Raw genomic sequence first — 25,634 nt, 5'->3', positions numbered from 1 at the left:
GATAAAATGAACATTCATCTAGAAGATTACAATATTTTGCTTGTGACTGGCCTAGTGTTGGAGTGGAAGTCATGTGGTAGTCATTGTGACTTTTCTGGAGTTGGTGTTATTACTGCATTGATCATGCAATAAGAGATATGAGCTGACCTTGCAGAAGAATTGGTGTTCCATACATTGTGCTGCAGAACAGTGCTACATACATTTAGATTTAATTGCAATTGGTGTTGGTATGTTTACATTTCAAGATGTGGAAAGGCTGAGGTTAAAATCAATAAGTTTGTTTGTTTTGTTTTGTTTTGTTTTTTAGTACATATGCCACTGACAGATGATTTGAATTTCCCTTGCACCCTAATGTAGCCCCTCCTGACTTTTATTTGTTTTGTATGAAGATTGGATTATTATGTGGGATATTAGTATGAACATATTAAACTTCATGTCAAATTCCAGTAAGGAAAAGCAGGGCCCTGTTTTATGAAGAGTAATAATTGATCATATGTATACACTTGTAGTTGATTTCTAGGGTAAGTCTGTGGCATCCTGTGTGGTAAGGAAGTTTATAATCAATTATCTTTTGATAAAACGGGGCCCAGATATTGCTATTATACTGAAATGTGTGGCTTACATCTTATTACATAACATTACAGCTCCTACCAAATTGTGATGCCATGGCCATTCATCGCCATGGCTACTGGTTCTAATCAACCTCATCTGGCCTGAATATTATGCAAAGGACTGTGACATCATCACTTAGGTACTCTGTGTACAGTACGTGTACCAGAACGTGATGTTTCATCTGCACTCCAGTGTAAACCTACAGTGAATATACTAATACTGTATTTCACTATAAGACGTGGGGCCCGTTGCATAAAACTTACCGTTGAATTTCAATGGTAACTTCCGTCAAAATTAGGCGTCACAGCCAATCAGCATCAAGGATTATAAAATTTACCGCTAATTTGAAGACTTACCGCTAGAAAGGAGCGGTAAGTCCAGCGGTAAGGGTTTTATGCAACAGGGCACTGCTGTGATAATTTGCTAGTGAGGTTTGTACCTCCTCTCACTGATAACACTGTGATAGTGTCTGTTCAGTAGCAATCAGAAAGCCTGCAGTGTAGCTGCCATTGATGCCTCCCATTAGCTACATCAAAATGTAATTTGCCAGTATCAGGCATTGGAGTACAGCCCACCCTTGACAGGAGAGATAGAGAAAGAGAGATATAGAGACAACAAGGGTGCAGAGATGATGGCTGAAGCTATCACAGCATGCTGGTCTCTGTGTTTGGATGATGGGAGCCCAGTGCATAATTCATCCAGCAATCAATCAACGGCGCTTTACCATGGACCTGTGCTCAAACGACACCTGATTTGCCTGTGCTATAGAATGCACCTTAATCCCTATTCACACCAGTCCATTTTTCCGATGCAATTAATTCTTCTTACCTTGGGGAGGGGGGGGGGGGGGGGGGGGAGGGGCTTATACTGTTTTTATTCTCTGACTTATCTTCAAATCATCCTTTGTTATGCTTCGCCCTTGATGTTCAGGTTGAGCGAAGATTGTTCAATGCCATTACATGTTTTTAAGTGGTTGCCTGCTGGTCAGGGACAGTGCCATGGCAATTGTTTCCTAATCCCAATGCTACTCTGCCCAATTTGTCACTAAAGGTGGCTTAAATTTGCTAAGAATTGCTTATAATGAGCTGGTTCGTGTAAAACAAGGGCCTCTTACGTCAATAGTTTTTCTACACTAGGGCAAATGCCCAAGTTGATTGTATTCTGTACAGATCCTCTATATTATGCAGAAACTAAAAAAAAAAACACACACACAAAAACATAAATACATGAAAGATACTGGAATCTTAGATACATGTATAAAATACAGTTTTATTTTCCAGTTAGTGTTTGTGAGTTTCACTATGCCACAAGGATCCATGCGATAAAGATGTGTACATGCTAAACGATCTCATCTGTGCATTGTTCAAGCCTCCAACCCCGAGGCCAGGCGAAAAGTATGTATACTTTCTATTCATACAGTGATCATATGATGCAGCTTTCCTTTTGTGTGTGTCTGTAGATCTGTGCAGTCCATACAATACCTTTCTATCCATGTCACAATACAATATATGGACAATGCAGGCCCACTATTGTGGTGCTGCAACTGGTAGAACTTTAAAGAATGAGTTTGGCTCAGGGGAAATAGAAAAAAAATGTTAAATGGTAACAGTGGAACCAAATCAATAATTTAGAGAAGTATAATGGTTTGAGACATCAGAAAATTATTAAAGACTGTCAGTTAATACAGAAGTTCAATTTTAGTGTGCTTTTAAAATAGCTCAACTAGAGTAGAGCATGTTTGTAAAATAGAACATTTACAAACAAGTTCTCGAACTGTTCGAAAGGGCTCTTCGAGTGTCATCCACACAGACAAAATAGCAGGATGTTGATTACATTACAATCCAGATACTGAGATTTGTTTTTGTACCTGTTCAGATGGACAGATATATCCTGCTCATTGCTGGTCGCGATAATTTGTCAACCAAACTGCGCATGCCGAAAAATATACCAAAATGGTGACCCTTGCCTCTGCTCATGCACTGATATGATGTGTTTCGAATATTTGGATGACAAATCTTGAGATCATTGCTCCAGCATTTACATCCTCACTGCAGTGCAAATTATTGCGCGATTTCTCAAATGGTGATGGAATTCCGAAATAATCGGAAGATTTCTTGGGATTTGGATCACAATGCTGATTTGCACTAATTAGCAAGATTTTGTTTTGTAGGCCCTAACAATACTCATATTGATTGGGATGCAAACCTTGAGATTTGTATCCGCCTAATTTGTGTCAGTGTGAAGCCAACTATTCCCAACCTCCTCAAAAGCTGCACAGCCCTCTGTTCTGTTTGAGGCATAATTGTCATCTCTTTCTGACAGAGATTGGCTCGCAGGGTCGGAAAATTGATGACTGCATATCATAAACTGATGTGAAGGTGCTACACAAAGTGCTAATTATGATAAAAAACCTAACCTGAATGCCAGCTTGTGTACCACTAACCAGTGAGATTCTGCCACGTGAATTTGATAATTGCCTTCAGTCTGATCACCTACCATGTTGATCTGTCTGTCAAGAGGCAGCCAGTTAACTGTTTCCATGGAAAATTGTTCTTGATGTAGCCTTCCTAACAACAGTTCTGCAGCAAAGCAAGAAAAGATAGAGGGCCCAGATCTGAGCAACTAAGGATATGTTTTCCTTTGTGTGTTTGTATACTAATGATGCACAGGATAGAGTGTGTTAGTGAAGGTGCGGCGCGCTCGAGAGTATTGACAATGGTGCGACATGCACGAGGCGCAGCCGAGTGCATGTTTGCAACCGTTGTCAATACTCGAGAGTGAGCCGCACCTTCACTAACGCCACGAAATAATCCTGTGCATCATTAGTTTTATAAAATGGGTCGAAAACTAACAGCATTATTCACGTACCTTTGTGGGTCAATAGCAGTCAGCTACATGTAGCACTCGCTCAAAAGTCAAGATGTCCGAAGATGTTCGTCCCAAACATTTACGCACGTCGCACTCGGAAATCCCGCACACTCACCTAGGTATACTGTACTGTACGTACGTATAAGAGTATACGTACGCCACGTACTGTTATGCACAAGAAAGGCCGCCGGCCGGCTGTTGTGGCAGCCCGCGGCCCGAACTAGAAGTTGTTTACAGGATTGACAGCGCGTATAGTAGCGCGTGACGCACTTGTAACAACTGATTGAGTGCGCACTGCTAGTGTAAAACATTGTGACGTACGTCAGGCCAGGGAGGTGGAAGAGAGACTCTTCTTAGTGCTTACCTGAAGAAAATAATGCACGCACACGTGACTCATTTCAGCGCTTCCAATTGGCTACATTCTTGAACCCATTTTATAATTTATGTTTGTATGCATACCTTTGCATGTGTGTTTTAAGGAAGGGGGATTAATCCAGCACGAAATATGCTGCTACAGCAGAAAATAAAAAAATATATGAGAATTCCTTCCTGGCTACTACTGTATTATACATAGTCCAGGAACAAACAGTTTCCTTTCAAGAATGTAAAGCATGATCTGTCTGTTTCTTGATAGTGTTCTGTTACGTCATCATTGACAATACGTTGTACAGATGTGTTATATTACTATACCTTCCTAGTTCTCAGGAGTATAAATGCTCTGAATACAGACTATGCATACATTCACACTTGTCATACAGTTTGATTTCTTGCTTTTTTAATGTTCAGGGAAGAATTTTACTCCAAAGATAAAATCTTTTGATTTAGAACAGGAAAACATGGAGGCAGATTTGATATTTAGGTTTGGAAGATTTATGCGAAAGAAAGGATAGAAAGTTAAGGTTAACATTTAATATGTGTATATGCCTTGCATGAGAATTGTAGCACTGTCCAAACAAAGAATGACTACACAACCTATTCAGAGATGCTCCTATCAATGTTGAAAGTGAAACAAGTCCAGTGAAACCAGACCAGCAGTACTGCCTTTAGTAGTCGGCATCTCATCAACAAGGAAATAGGACACGCACACTAGAAGAGTGTTCAAAGGGCTCTCACTTTTTCTCTTCCTGCGACTGCAAGATTGTTTGACCAAAGCAGCCTCTCGAAACCGTCAGAAATACAGATGATTTATAAGTAATTGTGGCATCAAATTTCTTTGTCTCTATTTTTAATCAGAGTGTATCATAAATTGTTTCCTCCTCATTCAATGGTTTAGCATTAATTCACTGTGAACAGTTTCAGTATTGAGGGATTCAATGCACTGCATTTGATGGTCAGCACACGTACGTGGGAAAGTAACGACACACCATAAGAGTGTCATAAGCCCAGTTTTTAACAGCGCCTTTCAAACCAGAGTTATCGTGACAACATCCGACCAATCTTTTTTCACCCTGCCTGTTCAAAAGGTCCCTGCAAAATGTTGCTCGGGTGTTGTCGCGATAGCTTTTACCAAATTCTACCCCAGCAAGCTAAGGTAATTACTGCAGTGAGCTTTATCATGGACGGCGCCTTAATGGTTTCTTTATGTTGCAGTGAAAGAACATTCTAATCATTCAAGGGAGCTTTTTAGCATAAAAGCAAGTTACCATCAAAATATTAAAAGTCGGTGATATCGAGCTTTACAACAGTTCTGTTTCGGCTTTTTAAAATTTGGAGTCTTATGAACCATTGCTAACTTTCTATCAAGGTCCAAATTACACTGTGCTGATGTGTAACAGAGTTGGCCCAAAATGAAAGTGAATGATAAAATGGTTCCATTGAGCATATCACATGACTGCAGGAAATCAAAAATTAAACCAACAACAACAAGAAAAAGAAAATAATGTAAAAAGCCCTGCCTGAAAAATTGTGGCAGAGTAGATAGAGGATAGACATAAGTCAGAAGTTAAAGGGATCGTACAGTTTTGGTTGAGACCTAATTTCAGGTTTCTAACATTTTATGGTGAGATAATCAGAAACCTTTTATGAAATATGAAAGAGCATGTAATTCTGTGAGGAATTCAACATTTATTTGATGAAAATTGGTTTTGAAATGGCTGAGATATCAAAAAAGAGCAATTCTACTAAAGTGTGGGTCCCACACTTTATCACGATTGCTTTGTTTTACTTTGTTTTTGGATGTTTCAGTCATTCCAAACCCGATTTTTACCAAATAAACTTTGAATTCCTCTTAAAATGGTATGCTCTGTACTATATAATAAGTGTTTCCTTGGTATCTCGCAAAAAGTTAAAAGCCCAATTCTCATCTCCACCAATACTGTACTATCCCTTTAAGGTCAAAGGTCAGTGTACTTTGGTTGAAACTGCCATTCTTGAGCTATAACTCAGCTGGGAATCATGTCCTTTGGCAACACTTAGTAAAAAGATATGAATCGATTGCGTGATATGATTAGTGAAGGGTCAAAGTTCAGGGTCAGATGTCACCAAAAATTCAGCTAAAATGTAATTTTCTGACCATTATGTAGAAATCTGGTAGTGATGTAATTTGGTGTAATGAATAGAAATAATTTGGAAAACGTTTCCTTTGCGCAGAGAGAGTTGAATGTGAATCCTTGGTTGGTGGTCCTCATCAATGAGCTTCAAAATGTAAACAAAGGGTCATGTTACAATTACAAGTATGCTTGATATGGTGATAAATGAGAAGTAGAGGCATCCCAGTCGAGTGCACAGCAATCTAATTGATTGAGTTTTTTAAATTGTTTCCAAGCAATGTTTTAGTTTTTGATATAACGTGAAACATTGTTCTTGTATGACTACAGACCTGTCAATTTTTGCTCTAAAATGTGCACAACTGCATAAGAAAAATTAGTGAATTAACGCTGTGATAACACATTTACAGTGAGATAGTGATGAAAATGCCAAAAATTAGCCAAAACCCTTTGCCAGATGTATTAACAGTCTCAGAGCTCACCGGATTGTACAATGTGGTTACATGATGTTTTGTATTGATTAGAATATTAGCCATAGCAGTAGCCGTTGTATGTGAGAGCGAATTGCCTACAGCTTGTTCAGCATGCGATTCAGGACTACTACTTGGACACGATTCTATCATCACGTACAAGCAGCGTTCAACAGTATGCACTACTGAACGTTTGATGTCAAAATGCTTTGACAAAAGAACTCATTAACCTGGCAAATTGCATCAGCCAGGCAAGCTTCTTATTGGAGCTTTCTGATATATTGCAAGCAAATTCAAAATGGTGGAAGATGAATTTTGAGCCCTTCTGAGTACTATATTTTGGCTTTTTCTCCTCTCAGGATTGCCGTCTCAAAATGCCATTGTCCTTTTAATATGAAGAAACAAAGTAACAGAGGGGTATGCTACCTCTTTTTTTCCCCTCATAAGCTAGATTTAACAAAGTAAAAGTGTCAGAAGCATGGCTTTTTGTTTGATATGCCAGGTGGGAATAATAAGAGAAGCAGTGACATTTCTGTAATAAGCAGTACTGTGATGTTTGGGCGAATTCTAAATCATCAGTTGGTACTGCAAGGGGAAACTGAGATGTCTAATTTGATGGGTGCTGCCGGCCTGATATCGGAGGGATAGAGAGGTAATGTTGGAAATTGGCTGGTGTTTTGGTGGATGAGAATGTTCGCAGTATGTGACTGCAGAAATTTTAGAGTCAATAGTTTATGTGGCAGAGAAATGTGTGGAGCATGAGTTCAGAGAAACGAGGGAAATGCACTGTAGGAAGATGAGATTAGATATGATTTTTCCTTATTGTAACTGATATCATCTCTCTTTTGTATGTTTCCTGATGCACATTTCCCTGCAGCAGAATAGAACAGTACATGGCTGTTGCAGTAGCTAAGTGTGTACAAAGTATTTTGCTAATTTCATTGTATGCATGATATGATATGTACAGTATGAGAAACGTCTCTACATGTAGATATCTCTAGGAGACTTTAGTACAGGCAATGGTAGAATTGGCTCCTAAAACAGGACTTATCAGTTTTAGCATGGCGATGCGAAAAATTGCTTTTATTTGCCACCGTTCACACATGGCAATAAAAAGCGCAAGGCTGCAAATGAAGTGCTTTGAATAGATCCAGTCTACACATGCCTGAACAACGACCCCAGTGTACCAGAGTGTGCACAACTGGCATGGTGGGTTGCATTGTGGGATTAAAAGAAGTGATGCTTCTTTGTGCTATATGCGTTTGCGGTACAGGGCAATATTATTGCAAAATTCCCCCCCCCCCCCCCCCAAAAAAAAAAAAAAAAAAAAAAAAAAATCGTCTGGATTGATTTTTGCATCGTGATGCATTTTATATCTCAAGGTTAACAATTTGTGTGTGTATGTGTGTCCTCCCGCAAGAATTTGATGGTTTTTGCATTGAATTGCAAAATGAAATTTGAAGAAACTTGATGGTAAGTGTGTGTGAACAGGACTAATGTCTGAGGTGGTACTTGGATGACATTATTACTGGGAGATGGCAGGGCAAGAGCAGCTGGCATAATTGACCCTGCCATGCAGGACATTCTGTTCGGTTCACTCCCATGTGCGGTAGTCTTAAAGGCACGGCAGTATCCGCCAGCCTCCAGCGTACGCATCAGAACAGAGACATCTCACTTTTATGTCAGTGTGCTTCCTTTAGAACATCCTTGTGGACTGGCCAATTGTAATTAGAAGTGGGAGATTTTATATACACAGAGCGAGCCTAAAGTGACTTGGCGTGGTGATATGCGATGTGTTTGAATGTACCGATAAGCCGGGTTGGTAGAATTGCTGTCAGGATATATCAGCTTCATGAGTTGTGCAATCTTTGCATCCATTCATTCTACCTCTAGCCTACAGCAAGCTGAAGGCGTGAAGATATCAGTCGTGCCAGTATGATCAGCGTATGTCCCACACCCTCTAATTGTTACCTGCCTTTAGTGAGCCGTGCAGTCTCTATTGGATCAGTAAGAGAGTTTTTAGTTTGTCTCACAATGTGAACATGTTATTGAAATGGAATAAACTGTATGGATATTAATGCAGCTTGCACACCTCACAATGTAGTAATCTTGTAAAGGGAAGTGTGAACTTGCTCTATTGGTAGGTTAGCATAGTTGTCAATGTGCTAATTACATGACTGTAGTCAAGGTTATATGCTGGTAATTTTTAATGTGCATTATTAGGCATTTTTTTTCTTTGCTCATTTTTTCTGTAAGATTATTGGCATTTCAGCATAACTCTTGGTAAGTAATACCCATACTTGTCATAGTACACTGTAGTTAAAGCAGAGTGATTGAAATACAGGAATGGTCAACATCATTCCCTCCCTCACATCATGATGACACACACCCTATATATAACTCTTCTTCACTTGTGCTATGTAATGCAGTTACGGTTTGTGTTATCAGCTATTTGGATAGCTGCATGAAATGATTAATGTGGGATGCTCTCCATGTTGTATTTGAATGACTCCTTCCAATTTAAATGTACTTTGCAGATAATGTAGTTTTCATTTCAGTTTGAAAGAAAAATGAATGATGCTGTTATGGTAATACAAAAAAGGTTTCGTATATCATTTCCTTTTTGCCTTGTATATTTGAATATTTCATAGATTCGTAGTGACCAATGGTATATGAATATGCATGCATTTATTGTTTATCAAAATTTTGAATTGTATGATTTGCATGTCGTTAGCTCGTTTGCCAGTTTGCATGGCACATGTCATTGTCTTTTCTTTTTGATTGATTTATGCATGCCAGCATGTGGTGGCTATCAGTATGGCGTGTCTGGTGAGATTCAGTTTCCGGGCGAAGGCCAACTGTACCCCCATGGGGTTAGCTGTGCATGGGTCATTGACACTACAGATGACAAGGTACATGTAACACGTCGGCTGTAACATTTATCATCCTTCCATGGTAAACATGTTCTTTGCCCTTAGCGCATTAAAGGAGCATTGCAGACCATAATTGTTACAGCATGCCTGAATTTTGAATTACAAAACTCTTTATCTTAGACATTATGTAAAACCCCAGAGGTCAAGCATATATACTATGGCAAAGCAATTCTCCCTATTGCATATTTCTCTCTGAATCTGAACTTGTGTGGCGCTCCATTTTTTTGGTTTACCTTTGTTTCTTGGGATATACTCTTCCGGTTATGAACGCATGATATGCAGATGTACGCTTTTATGCGCATTGAATGCCGAAGTACATTGTACTAGTATTCACAGATAGTATCAAATTCTGTCTTATTATCTGTCAAATAATAGAGTTATTTTCTTATCTGTAACTTAACATTAGATAAATGGGATTTTTCTGCGAAGTGGCCCATGCTGGACCGATGATGCAAAGCAACAAAATTATGGAAAATATCTCTAGCTGAAGAACTAGGCATGGATAAACCACAAAACCGGAAGTGTACGTCCCAAGAGTGATCAATCAGATATTGGTATCGCGAGGTGATATCGCTTGATATCAGCTATATGCGATAGGGAGAATTTATTGGGCTTAGAGCTGCTGCGTGGAATGTTATGGTAAAAAGTCAGATGAATGAATGAGATGTGTTCTCCAGGAATACTGATGAGCATGGCTGCATAGTTTTTGTACCTGTGTATTGTAGAACAATTGTCCACCTAAAACTGCATAATTATATTCTGGAGGAGTACTGCAATATTGCATTGAAGGGGAGATTCCCTTCAAAGAAATTTCAAAACAGCTGATGGCAAGAAATTACCAATCATATTCATGGAATAGTCCAAATATGAAGAGGGAATTTCATATGTTGTGACAGCAGGCACTAGTGCACAATAGAGGTTGGATGCCAATGAAGGTAGTTTTTTTGTTTTGCTAGATAAGACAGTTTTGTAGTGAAGGCATTCCCCTTCCCATCTAGCACCGTTTTTTGACTGCATCTGGCATTTTACAGAAGTTTGATATTCTGTATACCACTGAAGGAAAGAACTACAGAAAATTGTAACTTTCTATTACAGAGTGACGAGAAAACAACTAATGAAGTGTTAGTAAAAATTATTGCCGTACAGTTCGAGACATATATGCTGAGTTTGCACTTTGCATTTAGCTTTTAAACACTATGAAGATAGATGTGTAAGGCATTCTACTTGTAACCTTTAGAACCCAGTGGAGTATGAAGACTTTCCATGATATGCAATATTCCAGTTTGAAGATGTCATATGGCTTCACAAATGATATGTTCAATTTCCAATTATTGTAAAGCAAGATATCTCTGTGAATTGAAGCTGATGATCTTTTTCATGACATGAAATTTTCACATAATGCAACTTGCATTTAATACATATAGTACAGACAAAGAACTTTCCTGTGCATTTTAATTTTGCAAATCTTAGCTGTCAGGAAATTTATCGATATTAAAAATACATGTAATGCATACAAACATTCCTCCCTATATGTTGTTTCAGGTTATTCATGCAGTCTTTGAGCGGTTTGAAGTGGAGCCTGGAGTCGACTGCAGCCATGATTTCCTACAAGTGCATGATGGGGATTCAGCGTCCGCAAATATCATTGGGAAATTCTGCGGCACAGACCAGCCTGACAACATTACATCCACGCACGACACACTGTACTTTTGGTTCTTCACGGATGCCTCAGTGAATAGCGGGGGCTTCAAAATTGTGTGGAGTGCCAGGGATCCTGGTAAGTCTACAACAACTCAATCCCTCCCAGAGGAAAGCCAGTGCCTAGATTGAGCAGCATCGCAGTTATTAGCTTCTATCCAAATGCAAAATTTCTGCATCATGCATTCTTTGAACTTTCCCGTACTTGGGACCTCAATTTGATATCTTATGGAAAAGATGCAACATTTGAACTCTTGTCAAATATAAAACTTCTGCATCGTGCATTTTTTGAACTTTCCCGTACTTGGTACCTCAATTTGATATCCTATGGAAAAGATGCAACATTTGAACTCTTGTCAAATATAAAACTTCTGCCTTTCTGTCTTTTTATTTTGATACAGAAATCATAACAGACATATTCAATTAAAAAAAAGAAGAAGATATATATTGATTTCAATCTGACATGTGATATGAGAGAAGTGGACAAATGGACAGATTTCAACCATGGTGTGACACATTCATGTAACACCTCTCCCCTCCCCCCAAATCCCCCCCCCAAAAAAACACAAAACAAAACAAAACAAAAAACACACACACACACACACACAAACCCTCCCCCCCCAAAAAAAAAAAAAAAAAAAAAAAAAAGACATGAATGGTCATCAAAAGATGGAAACTTTGTTTCAGGGGGGCATTTCATCAACGAGTTCGTCGGAGATTTCACCGACGAATTTGCTATCAGCCAATCAGACCAAGAATTTCATTAGCTTTTAACAGTTGTCAGTGTAAATCCTTGCGTCTGATTGGCTGATAGCAAATTTGTCGGTGAAAACCCCCGACGAACTCGTTGATGAAATGCCCCCCAGGTCCGAGCTCAAAGGTACATTGACAGACGTTGAATCCTTGCAGATTTGGTGGCAGGTCACTGTGGTGAATCAAAGTCTTCATTCTGATGCAAGCATATCCATCTTTACATATGATTGAAGTGTAGCTTTTATTGCTGCTTTGCTACACTTCCCAAACCATTATTTTGTGACTAGATAGTTTTAGACACATGGAGGAACAATTCAGTTCTGTGCTGTCACTGCACACTGCACAGTTAGAAACGGAGAGGAAAAAAGTTTCCATGTGGATGATGTTATGCATTGAGAGGTTGTTACATGTCCCGTAGTGGTCAAAAAAGAGGTGTTGACCATGATATGTGTTGACAGTAGATTTTTGTTTCCAAGCAAATACCAATCAGGTTATATTATCAGAGCCACTTTCATAGCCTCCCAGATTGTGCAGGAGACTCTGTTAACCCATCGCAAGTATACTCAGGCAGGTGTCTATGAGACATGCGTGTTGTACGTAGCAAAATCAATCTGTCCTTAATGGGTTAAACTATTTCTGTAAGTCTTGACAGGATGATAAACAGTATGATACAAAAACAACATGAAATATGATATGGGAATTGTAATTGTCCATTTACTGTAGTTGCACGTGACACACGAGTATCTTCCTGAAAGCTCTTTTTGATCTCCCAATGCTCGATCGTTGAATGCAGCTCTGTATCGTAAGCGATATCATGTACGTTGTATTTGTGGTGCACTTTTATTGCTGTAGTGTGTGGTGGAGCCCTCACTGGATCTAATCATGGCAGCCTTCAGTCGCCAGGTTACCCTGGCAACTATCCCGTCAACAGGGACTGCGTCTGGACCATCACCGTGGACGCAGGACGCTACATAACAATAGCGTTTGGAGACCTTCATTTGGAACACCACCCCACTTGTGATTATGACTATCTCAAGGTGTGTGCTCTTGTCGCAGTCGTTTTCATTGTTTTATGTATTCAGAAAATGGAATTATTGAGTAATCTTGAATTCTTATTACGTACAAAATATTCTGTCATATTATGGTATGCATATGCATGGATAGTGGGATATGGAAAAAATATTCTACATTATCTTTTCCATCTAGAAAATGCCTTGTATTTTTCTTTCCTGTGTGTTTTTCACTTCAGTGAGAGAATGAATCCTTAAAGTTATGACTGTGAGGAGACAGTAAATTGTTATGTCCACTTCACTCATCACCAAACTTATATTACTTTTCTTCTTTGTATGCTCACTTTGTTGGTTTCTCTCTCTCTATCTTTGTACTGGGTATTGTCTGTCTATGCATAATTCGCTGCATATGGGTACGCCTCAAAATATGTCCATCTGTCCTCTACTGCTAAATTCTCCTTTCCGTGAAATCATTCTGGAACAGGTTATTGATGGCTTGAACGAGGCAGACCCTGTTCTTGGCACGTTTTGCAGCAGCAGCACACCAGCTCCTGTGGACACCTCAGGAAACGCTGCGTTCCTCCGTTTCCACAGCGACGCTTCGGAGACAGATGTTGGTTTCCAGCTGACGTACACTTCCAGTCAGGGTAAGATGTAGTGCTAGGTATTTTTTACTCCATGTAGATCATGCAGTTACTTCATTATTGCTTGCTCAATGTCTGTTGAGCAGTCATAGCATGCTGTGAGTTTTGCTACCTATGTTTTGGTACTGTAAAAGATTCTTTTTTCGCGCTCAACCAAGTAAGGTTGATCCAGCATGGTTTCAATGTCACAGATTGTCAAAAAAGGCAGAGGTCCCTGATGTCAACTCCTTGGGATTATACAAACAACACAAAAGCAAAATAAACATCTCTGCAACTGTGACGTACAACCACTCAGTATTAAAGGGAAAGTAGCTTGTGGTGTATGATTCTTTGCAAATTTGTTCTTCCATTTAACAAGTTTTACAGTGTGCTCTCAAAATCTTTCTGCACTAGAGTTTCACCAAAATGTGTACATGGATGTTGAATAAACCTTTCTGCACTCATCATGAGAAAGCTGTGAAAACTTTGTCCATTTAATCACTACAGGAAATTGTTTGTGATGCAACTTTGCATGGTTTGCCTCTCCGTACAGTTGATCCAGGATGTGGGGGCGCTCTCACCGATGACAGTGGCATCATCATCTCGCCCAATTACCCGAATCCCTATGACCACAACAAGGAGTGCATCTGGACCATTGAGGTTCCTATCACCGAGGTCATCACCTTGACCATAACTGACCTTCTCATGGAGGAATCAACCAACTGCGTCTATGATTATGTCGAGGTAAGTAGCAGAAGCACTTTCTATACCCTGTGGTGGTGCCGTCACATAAAGGTCTGCTCAACTCCAGACCAACACAGAGATAGTAGCACTGCAAATGATCCCTGGACAATCATTACGCACTAATGTTATTAATAAGAAGGGTTGAGATGAACAGGTAAATGTGTCCATGGTGATATACAGGTATGGGTCAAAGGTCATTGTACTTTTGCCATGAAAATTAAATTTTATGCCATCACAATGTATATTGTTAAAGAGAAGTTTTCTCTAATGAGACAAGATATTTGTATTATATATAAGTAGAGGATAAATTGTTGGTATAGCAATAGTAGATTGATTGACAGATAGTTAACCCAAAGTAAACAATTCTCCCCCTTTTCATGTATACACTGCAATGTATATTGTTGGAAAACAGTTTTATATAGCTATAAGTGAGCTATCTATGTCTTGTAGAAGTAGAGGTTGGAGTTGGTAGAGCATTAGTAGATTGATTGTCTGAGAGTTAATCTAAAGCAAACAACTCTCCCTCTCCCTCTCCCCCAAACAGGTGCGAGATGGATTCAATGAGAATGCTCCCTTCATTGGTCGGTACTGCCAAGCCAACAGCATCCCGCCCCCTCTCACCTCTTCTGGCAACACCATGTGGATCAAGTTTATGTCTGATGGGTCGGTCAATGCTGGTGGATTCCGAGCCACTTATGAAATCAGTAAGGTTCTCCCCCGTGGCCCTACAATTAAAATGTCTTCATTTTGTGGCCTTGCTAATAATGGTATCAGAAAAACACTACTGTCTGTGTGTCTGCCCCCTTTTGTCTTAGCATGAACATCATATCAAGAATTATCATTATCCCTTCATGTTGTTATTTGATTCAACTCTGCCATTTTCATGTGAAGATACATGATGTAATTAGAGTGAGGTTCACAAACAGTATGATAAGACACAAAAAGGTTTTTATGAGGTTGAACTTCTTGTAGTTTATTGTAAACTATTACATTTTTCTGTTCCCTCCTCATAGTTGATGATCCCCATCTCCCTGTGTCTGTACTCTGACATATTTTTGAAGTATCTTATCTGCTTCCATGGGTATTTGCTTTTTATCATTCTGAAAGCATGATAGTGCGATGTCGTTGTTACAAAGTCTGTAATAATACTGTGTATTAGATTCATTATACGTAATTTAAGTATAATGGCTTTTATAACCTATGTATTAATAAGAGATATCAGATATACAAATGTTTACATTAAGTTTGACTTTAAATTTTGACTCCCTTGTTCATTTGTAGTGAATAGATTGAGTATTAATGGAATTTGTGCATGGTTTATGATGCACATCTATCTGTGTGATGTTCAAAGCTGAAAGAAATCTATGATAACTCTCCGGTGCTTCTTGGTTGCAGATTTGGGAATGAAACCAATCTACAACCGTATCTGCTGAAATCTGTTTGTTCTCTGCTTCACTATACGTAATAAGTGTGCTGTGTCAAAATTGTGAAATCTTAATCCTGGTTTTGCTTTTGATTTTGTTTTATTTGTTTGTTCCCCCCTCTCACAACAATGCTAAGCTTGTGGAGGAGTTTTCACAACTGCCCCTGGCAGCATCCAGTCTCCATACTACCCCCAGGCCTACCCGAACAGTAGGGAGTGTGAGTATGTGATCACGGCCGGGGATGGTCAGGTTGTCACTCTCACATTCAGTGCTTTCGACATCGAAGATCACGCCTCGTGCCAGTACGACTATCTGGAGGTGAGGTCTGTTCCTTTACTGTCCAAAATACCGACTCTCCTGTATACAGAGGAACCTTATTGTGCAAATTTGGAAATAGCAAGATAATTGATATAACAAGGTAACTCTGGCAAGTCCTATTCTCTTCATATTTTTCAGGGTTCCCACAGTCATGGAAAATCCTGGAAAAATATGTGGTCATGGAAAGTCAGGGAAAAGTCAGGGACTTTGGAAAATTTGTGAAAAGTCATGGAAAAGTCATGGAATTGCATTTACCTCTTGGCTATGGCAGCTTTCTAGTTTGTCGTGTCTCGCAACTGTCATACTCTGTGATCATACTCTGCTATTATAATTGGTGTTCATGATTTCCATTTTTCCCAGTTTTGTGACATCCCAAATTCTACATAACTCCTGGGACATATACTAATGATAATAGATGTACATGTCATGAGTAAGATAGTGGGTGGAACGGATGGCTGTGAGGGGAGGTGGAGGCCATCATAACGTGTCTGATTTTGGAAACCGTGCCAGAAAGGAAGTCATGGAAAAGTCATGGAAAAGTCATTGAATTCTGTTTTCAAATTTCTGTGGGAACCCTGATTTTTGGTTTTTATCCCTGACGCATCAAGATACTAGATACGATAAAGAGATTTCAGAGGTCCCAAACTGCTCATTATAAACATGATGTTCCCATATACTGACTGTACAATCAATTCCCCCTTGACATCTCTCTGCAGTGCAGTGATCTTTTATGTTTGGTGCTGTTGTCATGGTAACAGGTTCGTGACGGAGCTTCATCCAGCGCCAACCTCATTGCCACCCTCTGTGGAGCACAGATCCCAGCGCCCATAACGACCACCAGCAACAGCATGTACCTCAAGTTTGTCACAGACGCCTCCGTCACCAACCTAGGATTCAGCGCAGATTATGCCTTCTTTGATGAGGGTGATCCGTCCATAGGTATGAGATGTCCGTGGTTCCCAAGCTCTGCCAGATCATTTTGTAATCTTTTATGATCATGTCAATTGGAAAAACAAAAAATGAGGATCTGAGAAAATGGTAGATGATAAAATTTACATATGCCAACTGGAAGAGAGTGAAAACCAGTACAAGTACATTTTATTTATTTGCATATACTGTATATTTGACATTGCAAGAACCAGTCATACATTTGTGACGCCTCACACTATCTGGATTTGCTCATACACTGGATATGGTACCCACAGCTAGAAAAATATTTCTGAACCTGCCTATGCATGGGACCATGCCTTGATCGTGACATATACACAATTATGGTTTGTTACTTATACATCATTCATCACATTACAATAACAAACTTCTCTTTTTTGACAAAAAGGAATTGCATAAGGGAAAAACTGAAAATAGTACACAAGTCTTCTCCATGTATAGTAAGCTTGAAGTAGTTAAAAATAGAATGAAATACAATAAATACACAATATACAACATATGTTTTGGGGGTGACTTGATATGACATATGGTTTGCAACATCATACAAATTCTTCGGGTTATTTTCATTTTATGCAAAGTGTGCATGGTATGTTTATGACACCCATTGTTCTGATCAGTTGTTCAAATTTGCCACAGACATGCTCACATTGTGTCTTGATTTATTTTATTCTTGGAAAAATGAGCAAAGAAAATGAGATTCCATTCGATGAAATCCCATTTTCTTTGCTCATTTTTCCAATAATAAATTATATTCATTTCTGGTCAGTTTTCCTCTGTTTACATTTAATTTATTTTTATGCGGCAATTCAATATGCAGGCTGTGGTGGAACATTCACGGGCACTTCCGGTTCATTCAGCTCCCCATCCGACGGCAATGCATACCCACACGGTGCCCACTGCGTTTACAACATCGTGGTGGACCCTGGTCTTGTGATCCAGCTCTCATTCGATGCCTTCGCCCTCGAAGACCACATCAACTGTAACTACGACTACGTGGAGGTGTATGACAATGGCACCACTCCAAATGTGACGTTACTTGGCAGGTAGGAGCTCTATCTGGGAGGAAACTTTACAGTGTTCTCTCTCTACCTACCAGGATATTGTTTGAAGTCTGTGATCTGCAGGTGTCCTTATACTTGTCTTTAAAATAGAGATTGAACAATCATACTAATCTTTTACCTGACAATGGCATGGCCTTAGTGTGGGACTGCTATCAATACCATCACAGTTTGTTTTAATAGATTCTGATTACTTTCATAAAGGCCAAGTTAAGTGAAAATGTGGACTGAATCCAATCAAAGCAGCTATAAGGCAAATGACACTTAGAATGCATTCTTGAGGGATATCTTATATGGATCTGTGTGCTGTATATCCCAACATGGTGCCTTCTAAGATTTCATACCGATATAAATTTTATATGTATACACAAACTTTATATTTCAACCAACATACCCTAAAGAGATACATTCATACAGAGTACTGTAATAGGAACATGCTGTTCCATCCTTCATATTCTGATGCCAGCTCCAAACAATGCTTTCTAGTGTAATATGTCAATCATATGTCCAATGCAGTCAATCTTTATGAATGCTAAGAATCAACTCATAATTCTTTTCAGAGGTGGAAACAATTGCCGCAACCACGAATAATCTTGAAAGTGGTGATATGATAAAGGCATTGTGGAATATTCTAATGAACTGTTTAAGTGATTTTTATGCTCTGTACTTTCAATAAGAATATTCCTCACAGCACTCTGGCTCTGCCTGTGAAATTGTGTTCGTACTTGCATACTGACATACCCATTCACCGGTACATTTTACTTTCAGTTTGCAAGTGAAAACTCTTTGTACACTATTCATTAGCAAAGGGTCCCATTGATTTTTGCGGGATGTGAGTTATTACTAGAGACTAAATTATGTGTTTGCATGGAGCTTGCATTTGCCATGTTGATTCAAATGGAATTAGCACTGTGATGTTCCTTTTACTTAACTTATTTGACATCTCACTTGCCTCTCAGGTACTGCGGTTCCGTCCCGCCTCATGCCCTCACCTCTACAACGAACCGAATGAGTGTGGTCTTCGCTACGGACGGGTCAATAGCGCTGGATGGCTTCACTGCGTCGTACATTGCTGCGGATGCATCTACCTGTGAGTGTGATGGTTTTACTTTCATACAAGATGAATTCAGTTACAGGGAGGTTAACCAGGATTTAAGTCTGGATAGACATGCAGTGTTCAGCACAATTTTAAAGCCCATTTAGTTCTACCAAAGCATTCCACATTTAAGAAAATATAATAGTTCTCTATAGAATCAACTTTGACATGCAAGTACATTGTGGACATATTGCTTTTTAGGAGGAAGCCAGATTTGTCCGAGGGTAATGCTAACCCTTATTTTTGTTATTCTGTTTATTCCATGTTGTTCAGATATATGGTGTCCATTTGAATAACCACTAAAAGGTTTTTTTTTCTTTGATGCATTTAGTGTTGTGTTTTCACCTATACCATTTATTATGACTAAATTTGGATGATGAAAACTTTTTCCATCACTTTTGTTGACTGACAATTGGAAGCTTGATCGAAACCCCCTGTAATAGTCTCATATTATTTGAAAAGTGTCAGATTATTGCACTTTCCTTTTTTTTTCTCTGCTCCTGTCCTAGTGTGTGGAGGGACGCTGTTAGGCAACACTGGTGCCTTCAGCAGTCCAAACTATCCCAGCAACTATCCAGACAGTCGAGATTGCACGTGGGTCATCTCCGCTCCGGAGGGGCAACAGATCAAGCTCAACTTCACCGACTTTCAGCTGGAAGCGAGCAGTAACTGCATCTTCGATTATGTGAAAATATGGTGGGATCTGGTTTCACTTCTGTGGATGTTGTGTGTACAGGAATTCTTCTCTTTTTTTTTCTCTCTCTTTTTTTTTGCTGACACATGATGATCATCAATGGGGGGATATGCATATCTTCACCAATTACATAATAGCATGATTATTTTTGGATGTGTTTGTTCCAGTATGGTACTTTAAAATATGTGCAAGTTTCTGGAAGACCATTTGGTTGACCAAAGCTCCACACAGATGTAAATGTCGCATTAAGCGTGAATGCAAACTAGGGATGTCTATTTCTTTCTTTCGTTTCAAGTGTATGTGTTTCATTTTGTTTGTTGTTGTCGTTGTTTGAGGTGGCTAGGTGGGGTGATTTATTTAAAAGAGGCATGGAGAATAAACATCTTTTGGCAGGAAGATTTTGACATATTCCAATTGTTAAATGTCCTGAAGTTTGCTTTGTTGCTTTGGATGTCGAATTCCAGGAATGGTGCTTATGATACGTCACCTCTGGTTGGCACCTTCTGTGGCACCTCCCTCTCTCCAAGTACCTTCATCTCCCATAGTCACACCATGAGAGTTACCTTCCACACCGATAGTTCCATCACGTACAGCGGGTTCAACGCCATCTATGATTCCACAGCTACAGGTGGGAACTTAAAGTTGTCGTATTATCAGGCATGTAGATACCCTACACATAGTTCAACTATATCACAGTGTTTACAAAGATGTACGAAAAACACAGAAAATTTATCAGATAAATGCAACTGAGAAAAAGACAAGTTTTCAATATTTTCTTAAAATTGTGTACTAAACTTGCAGATCGATGAAGTGGGGAGTTTGTTTAAACTTACTATTTTTGACTAAGTACAGTAGAGATTCCTTCCAAAGGTTATTGAATGTCAAAATCATGTAACCAATGACCATGTGAATATTCAATTTGTTTTGTTTTTTTCATTTATGACAGGGTGCGGTGGCGTCCTTACCTCACCGGAAGGCAGCTTCTCCTCCCCTAACTACCCCTACCCTTATGGGCACAGTGCTTTGTGCGTATGGACCATTACAGTGGCTAGGGGCTCTCAGATTGTCCTGACTTTTGACACCTTTGATGTCGAGGACCACTCCAGTTGTGTCTTTGATTATGTGAAAGTGAGTGTAAATGCAAGAAGTGCATATTATATACTGTAAAAGTTGATATTTTCGCGCGACTAATTTTTCGAGCTTGGCCGGGTGAGAAGAGTTTTGCATGTTTTTAATTCCGCGGAATCAAGACATCACCAACTGGAACATATGGCATGCAAAAATATCCGTGTGCTTTTATTTTCGCGCTAGTTTCTGGTTGCGCGAAATGCGCAAAAATTTCAACATCGCGAAAATTTCCACTTTTACAGTATATATATATATTTTTTTTTTTTCTTTTAATACATATAGTTGTGTCTTGTGTCATTGGTTATTTTTCACCCCATTATTGTGTTGTTGTGTGTAATCTTTGTGACCCATTGTGATGCAGTTTATATAACTAATATTTTTTTTCCCCTCTCGATGTTATGATAAAAAAGACCATATTAAACAGAGGTTGACTTGAGAATGATTATTGGAGATCCAAATGATGTACTGTCACAGAAAGTTCCTCCGAGCTTCTGTTTGTGGAATTGTACTGCATTGGTCACTTTGGGTTTTACTTGTTTGATCTGAAGTATACCTCACCTTGATATAAGAAGACTACTTTGTACAATGTATCTGCAGGGATTATGTCAGAACGGTGCTTATAGTGTAGTCTAGATTGTGTGTTTCATGAGATATATGAGTCAGTTGATTTTGACTTGATTTTATCTGTTTGTGTGCTCAAAGCCACAATTCAGGATGATTGTCGTGTTTTAGATCTAATATACTGATCTCATCATGCCTTGACAACAGAATCTGAAAGATTCTTTTATTTGGGAATAATGTGTGCCTGTGAGATGCATGTAACAAGCAGGTGTCTCCCTTGGTGCTCTGTACACCAGAACCTCCGGGATGTTAAAGGGATAGTACAGTATTGGCGGAGATGAGAATTGGGCTTTTAACTTTTTGCGAGATACCAAGAAAACACTCTTGAAATAGTACAGAGCATACCATTTTAAGAGGAATTCAAAGTTTATTTGATGAAAATCGGGTTTGGAATTACTGGAACATCCAAAAACAAAGTAAAACAAAGTGATCGTAATAAAGTGTGGGTCCCACACTTATTAGAATCGCTCTGGTTTGGATATCTCATCCATTTGAAAACCAATTTTCATCAAATAAACGTTGAATTCCTCATGGAATTACATGCCCTTTCATATTTCATAAGAGGTTTCTCATTATTTCATCAAAAAATGTTAGAAACCTGAAATTAGGTCTCAACCAAAACTGTACGATCCCTTTAATGTGTCAATGTTGGCAACCCCTTAATTGAACAAATTACCAGGCATCCCACAAACTATCTTCAGGTAGTGAAAAATAAATAAATCATGAATTAGTAAGCTTATGCGTTCCATTCTTTGCAATCAGTTCGCCCACCATTTAACTATGGTAATACGTTGCTTTCTGAATATTTTGTGTGGTTAGGTGTACGATGGTTTGGAAGCCAACAGTGCCCTCATAGGGACCTTCTGTGGTACCACCGTGCCTGCCCCCCAACGCTCTGGAGGCAACACCATGCGCATCGAGTGGCAGACTGACTCCTCGGTCAGTGGCGATGGTTTCCTGGCTTCTTATCAGGAAGGTGAGAGACTTGAGCAAGACTAATCATCTTCTTATGTATCTTGCCTTGTAGGGTGCCAGAGGGAATATGTTCTGGATGGAGTGGTGTCTCATCTATCCTTCATCTTTGCAATTTAAAAAGGAAAAGAAAACAACAACAACAAAAATTATTTCAGGGAACTTTCTTGATATTTAGGTTAGGTATGCTATATTTGGTATACAAGTACTGATCAAAGTTCTTGCAAATCCCTGAAAGTCAAAGGGCACTGAACTTTGGTGAAAAAACAACAGCAACAACAAACAAACAAGCAAAATTAGTGTTTGTTTTTTTTACTGTCGGTGACAGGTTGAATAAGTATTGCTCTGCAGTACCAAGTTCTGTATCATAATTATGTTTTATGATTCCTGTTATGATATGTTATACCACTTAACTGTCGGATATGGCTGTAAGGGTCATACACTTTCCAGTGGAGTAATTAGTCAGCCAGTTCGTGGAATGCACCTGAAATAGGTTTGTATAGTTTAGATAACTCACATAGTAATAGTACAACATATGACAGATATTTTGATATATTTCTGTGCCTTTTGAGACATGGCACATAGAACGCTGATACAAGAGCATTTCATGTTGACAATGTTGAAACTGATAGTCAAAAGGAGATATTCGGGGTTCAGAGGCCACTTTCAATTGACTGCAGAGAGTGTGGCATCAGTTATGCAACCTTTTGACAATGTCAACAGCATCTCTTTCAAAACAGCATAAACATGCATGACATAGAATCAAGTAGTTTGACGATGTCATCAGCATCTCTTTCAAAACAGTGTAAACATGCATGACATAAAATCAAGTGGATATACTTGTGTATTATATAGATATGGTAGATCTACATTGTACAAAGGATGATGTTTTTACCATGGGCTTCTATCTTTTCATGGTATTTCGTTCCCAAGACTGTGACGACATTGTCCTGACGACCCCAGAGGGTTTCATTGAGTCGCCTAACTACCCCAACCCATACCCACACAACAGGGACTGCTCATGGGTCATAACGACAACAGTTGGAAACACCATTAACTTCACCTTTGTGGATCTGAACATAGAGAGCCACAGTACCTGCAGCTTTGATTATGTCAGGGTGAGTAAGCAGGAGTAAAAGACACAGAACATACATCGAGGCAAGAGTTTTGGACACTTCTTGCATGGAAACCACTCATTTACAGTCATGGAATAGTAATGAGGATGATGACAACAATGATGATGATGATGATGATGATGATGATGATGATGATGATGATGATGATGATGATGTGATGATGTGATGATGACAGTGATAATGATGATGATGGCGATGATGATGATAATGACAGTGCTTTCTATTAGAGTGCATTTTCTTTAACAGAACAAGATAGCGCCAGACATGGAGTGAAAGACAGCAATAACGATAACGGTTAACAAATATTAGAGGACACATTGGATGATTGCCATGTAGTAATAACTAAACAGTGGAGGTACAGAAAACATCAGACGCCAGTGAGAATGTGGATAGTAGCCATATTATACTTTTTGATTTTATTGAGTCAGTCCACTACACCAATAGCGGTTCTTCTCTAATTAGAAGAATTGATCAATGTACAGTCTGCATTTTTTTTTTTGTGATAATGACAATGGTTAATGTAATATTCAGCCCGTATTTAACATAAGTGTGAACCAAATCTACACCTTGTAGTGTAGTCTGATTATTCATTGAGCATGAAAATGGCCATTAAATTCTGTTATCTCTTTGAAAGAGCAAGAAACAACTTGCGACCAGGCTCTCATCTTCATTTCATCAGATGAATCTGCTGAGAACCTGAGAATAATCTGATTATGTCATTTTTGTCGTCCTCACTCAGCTTGTTGATGGTCAGACAACTGACGCCACAGAGATTGTGAAGCTCTGCGGAAGTGACACACTCGTTGATGGAATCACTTATGCCAGCACTCAGGAGTACATGAGGCTCGAGTTCCACTCTGATTCTTCTGTGGCAACTGCTGGTTTTCAGGGTTACTATGTCATTAATGGTAACTATGGCAACATCCGTATTCCCAACCAAATGCCAATTTTTTTTACAAATTACAATGATGAGAGGTCAAAGTTCAATATTTGGCATTACTACATGTTTGCAAAAAAAAAAAAAAAAGGTGTCATTTCCAACCATTACTCTTGCTATTAAAAAAAAGTCTGGTTCTAGTGTAATATTTTGTGGGAGGGTAGAAATTGATAGACAATGTTATTTGGTGGTACACAGTAGTGGTGATAGGTCGAAAGTCTCTTTACTGAAATATGCATTTTATATTCTTGCCATTCAGCTGGAAATGTCCTGTGATATGATATTATGTGGCAAGAGTAATGACATTAATGTAATAAAAAGCACAAAATGTCAGAGGTCATTCTCTATCCATAATTTGAAATAGCCATGTCTTGGGGTATTTTTTTCATTTTTTTGTGACGTAATGGTGAAAATTAGATTGGGAATCACTGTAAAGTGAGGAATGTTTGGGTGCATTTTTATCTTGTGAATTTCGCGAGAGCCAAGATTCGCAAAAGTAAAATGCACACAAGAGTTCTCATCTACATTAATATGCATTGAATGCCAGTGGCAGTTCTTGAAAATGTCATGCCTCGAAAAAGGCCGTCAGCTCCAATTCACAAAAATTTAATGCCACTGATATATCTTACTTTACAGTATTTCCTTGTGCAGACTGGTTAGATATGACATTTTCCATGTAATGTTAACATTTGTCATGGCTGACTGAAATAGGGTGATTGTAAGTGAAACTGAGATTAAAAGGGCTGCATAAAAGACATAAGATTGAGGATGTTTGAATTTTTCCTTTGTACATCTTATGACATTTTTCTTTTTCACAATGCATATTCAGGTGATACAATTTGTAGGCCCTATAGTGTAGTGTCATGTTGTGTAGCAGTGGTATGTATGTAGTTTTGATTAACTGTTGATTTCTTACCAGGTCTGCTCATCATGAAGTAATTCATCACTGTAATGATGACTGGAATATCCTTTAAGTTCTATTTTGTGGCTCATTCTTTCTTGCAATATAGGTATTGCTAACCAGCACTAACTATATCCTGCCTATTTCTGAACGCAGACATTATCAATTGTAGTGGCCTGTTGGCAAGTGACATCTAAACTTGTA

General features: G+C 38.9%; 1 protein-coding gene across 1 annotated transcript in view; it reads left to right on the top strand.

Moving 5' to 3' along the window:
- Positions 1-9,235: 9,235 nt before the first annotated feature.
- LOC139713512 (cubilin-like) overlaps positions 9,236-25,634 on the top strand; it is a gene marked incomplete at its 5' end in the record, with an annotated part of 59,552 nt that continues 43,153 nt past the window's right edge. Inside the window, 16 exons of the mRNA XM_071625238.1 lie at positions 9,236-9,348; positions 10,912-11,146; positions 12,673-12,857; positions 13,315-13,477; positions 14,007-14,197; positions 14,742-14,901; positions 15,758-15,939; positions 16,698-16,878; positions 17,705-17,930; positions 18,905-19,035; positions 19,551-19,737; positions 20,200-20,363; positions 20,682-20,863; positions 22,304-22,460; positions 23,390-23,574; positions 24,332-24,500. Of these exons, the coding sequence (XP_071481339.1) occupies positions 9,236-9,348; positions 10,912-11,146; positions 12,673-12,857; positions 13,315-13,477; positions 14,007-14,197; positions 14,742-14,901; positions 15,758-15,939; positions 16,698-16,878; positions 17,705-17,930; positions 18,905-19,035; positions 19,551-19,737; positions 20,200-20,363; positions 20,682-20,863; positions 22,304-22,460; positions 23,390-23,574; positions 24,332-24,500 (2,811 nt within the window). The remainder of the gene's footprint in view (positions 9,349-10,911; positions 11,147-12,672; positions 12,858-13,314; positions 13,478-14,006; positions 14,198-14,741; positions 14,902-15,757; positions 15,940-16,697; positions 16,879-17,704; positions 17,931-18,904; positions 19,036-19,550; positions 19,738-20,199; positions 20,364-20,681; positions 20,864-22,303; positions 22,461-23,389; positions 23,575-24,331; positions 24,501-25,634) is intronic.

This window comes from Diadema antillarum, unplaced genomic scaffold, assembly GCF_040938485.1.
Source record: "Diadema antillarum isolate AM-2024a unplaced genomic scaffold, OU_Dant_1.0 seq00001991_RagTag, whole genome shotgun sequence".
NCBI lineage: Eukaryota > Metazoa > Echinodermata > Echinoidea > Diadematoida > Diadematidae > Diadema > Diadema antillarum.
Note: the sequence above shows the minus strand (reverse complement) of the source record. Positions and strands in the feature narration are given on the sequence as shown.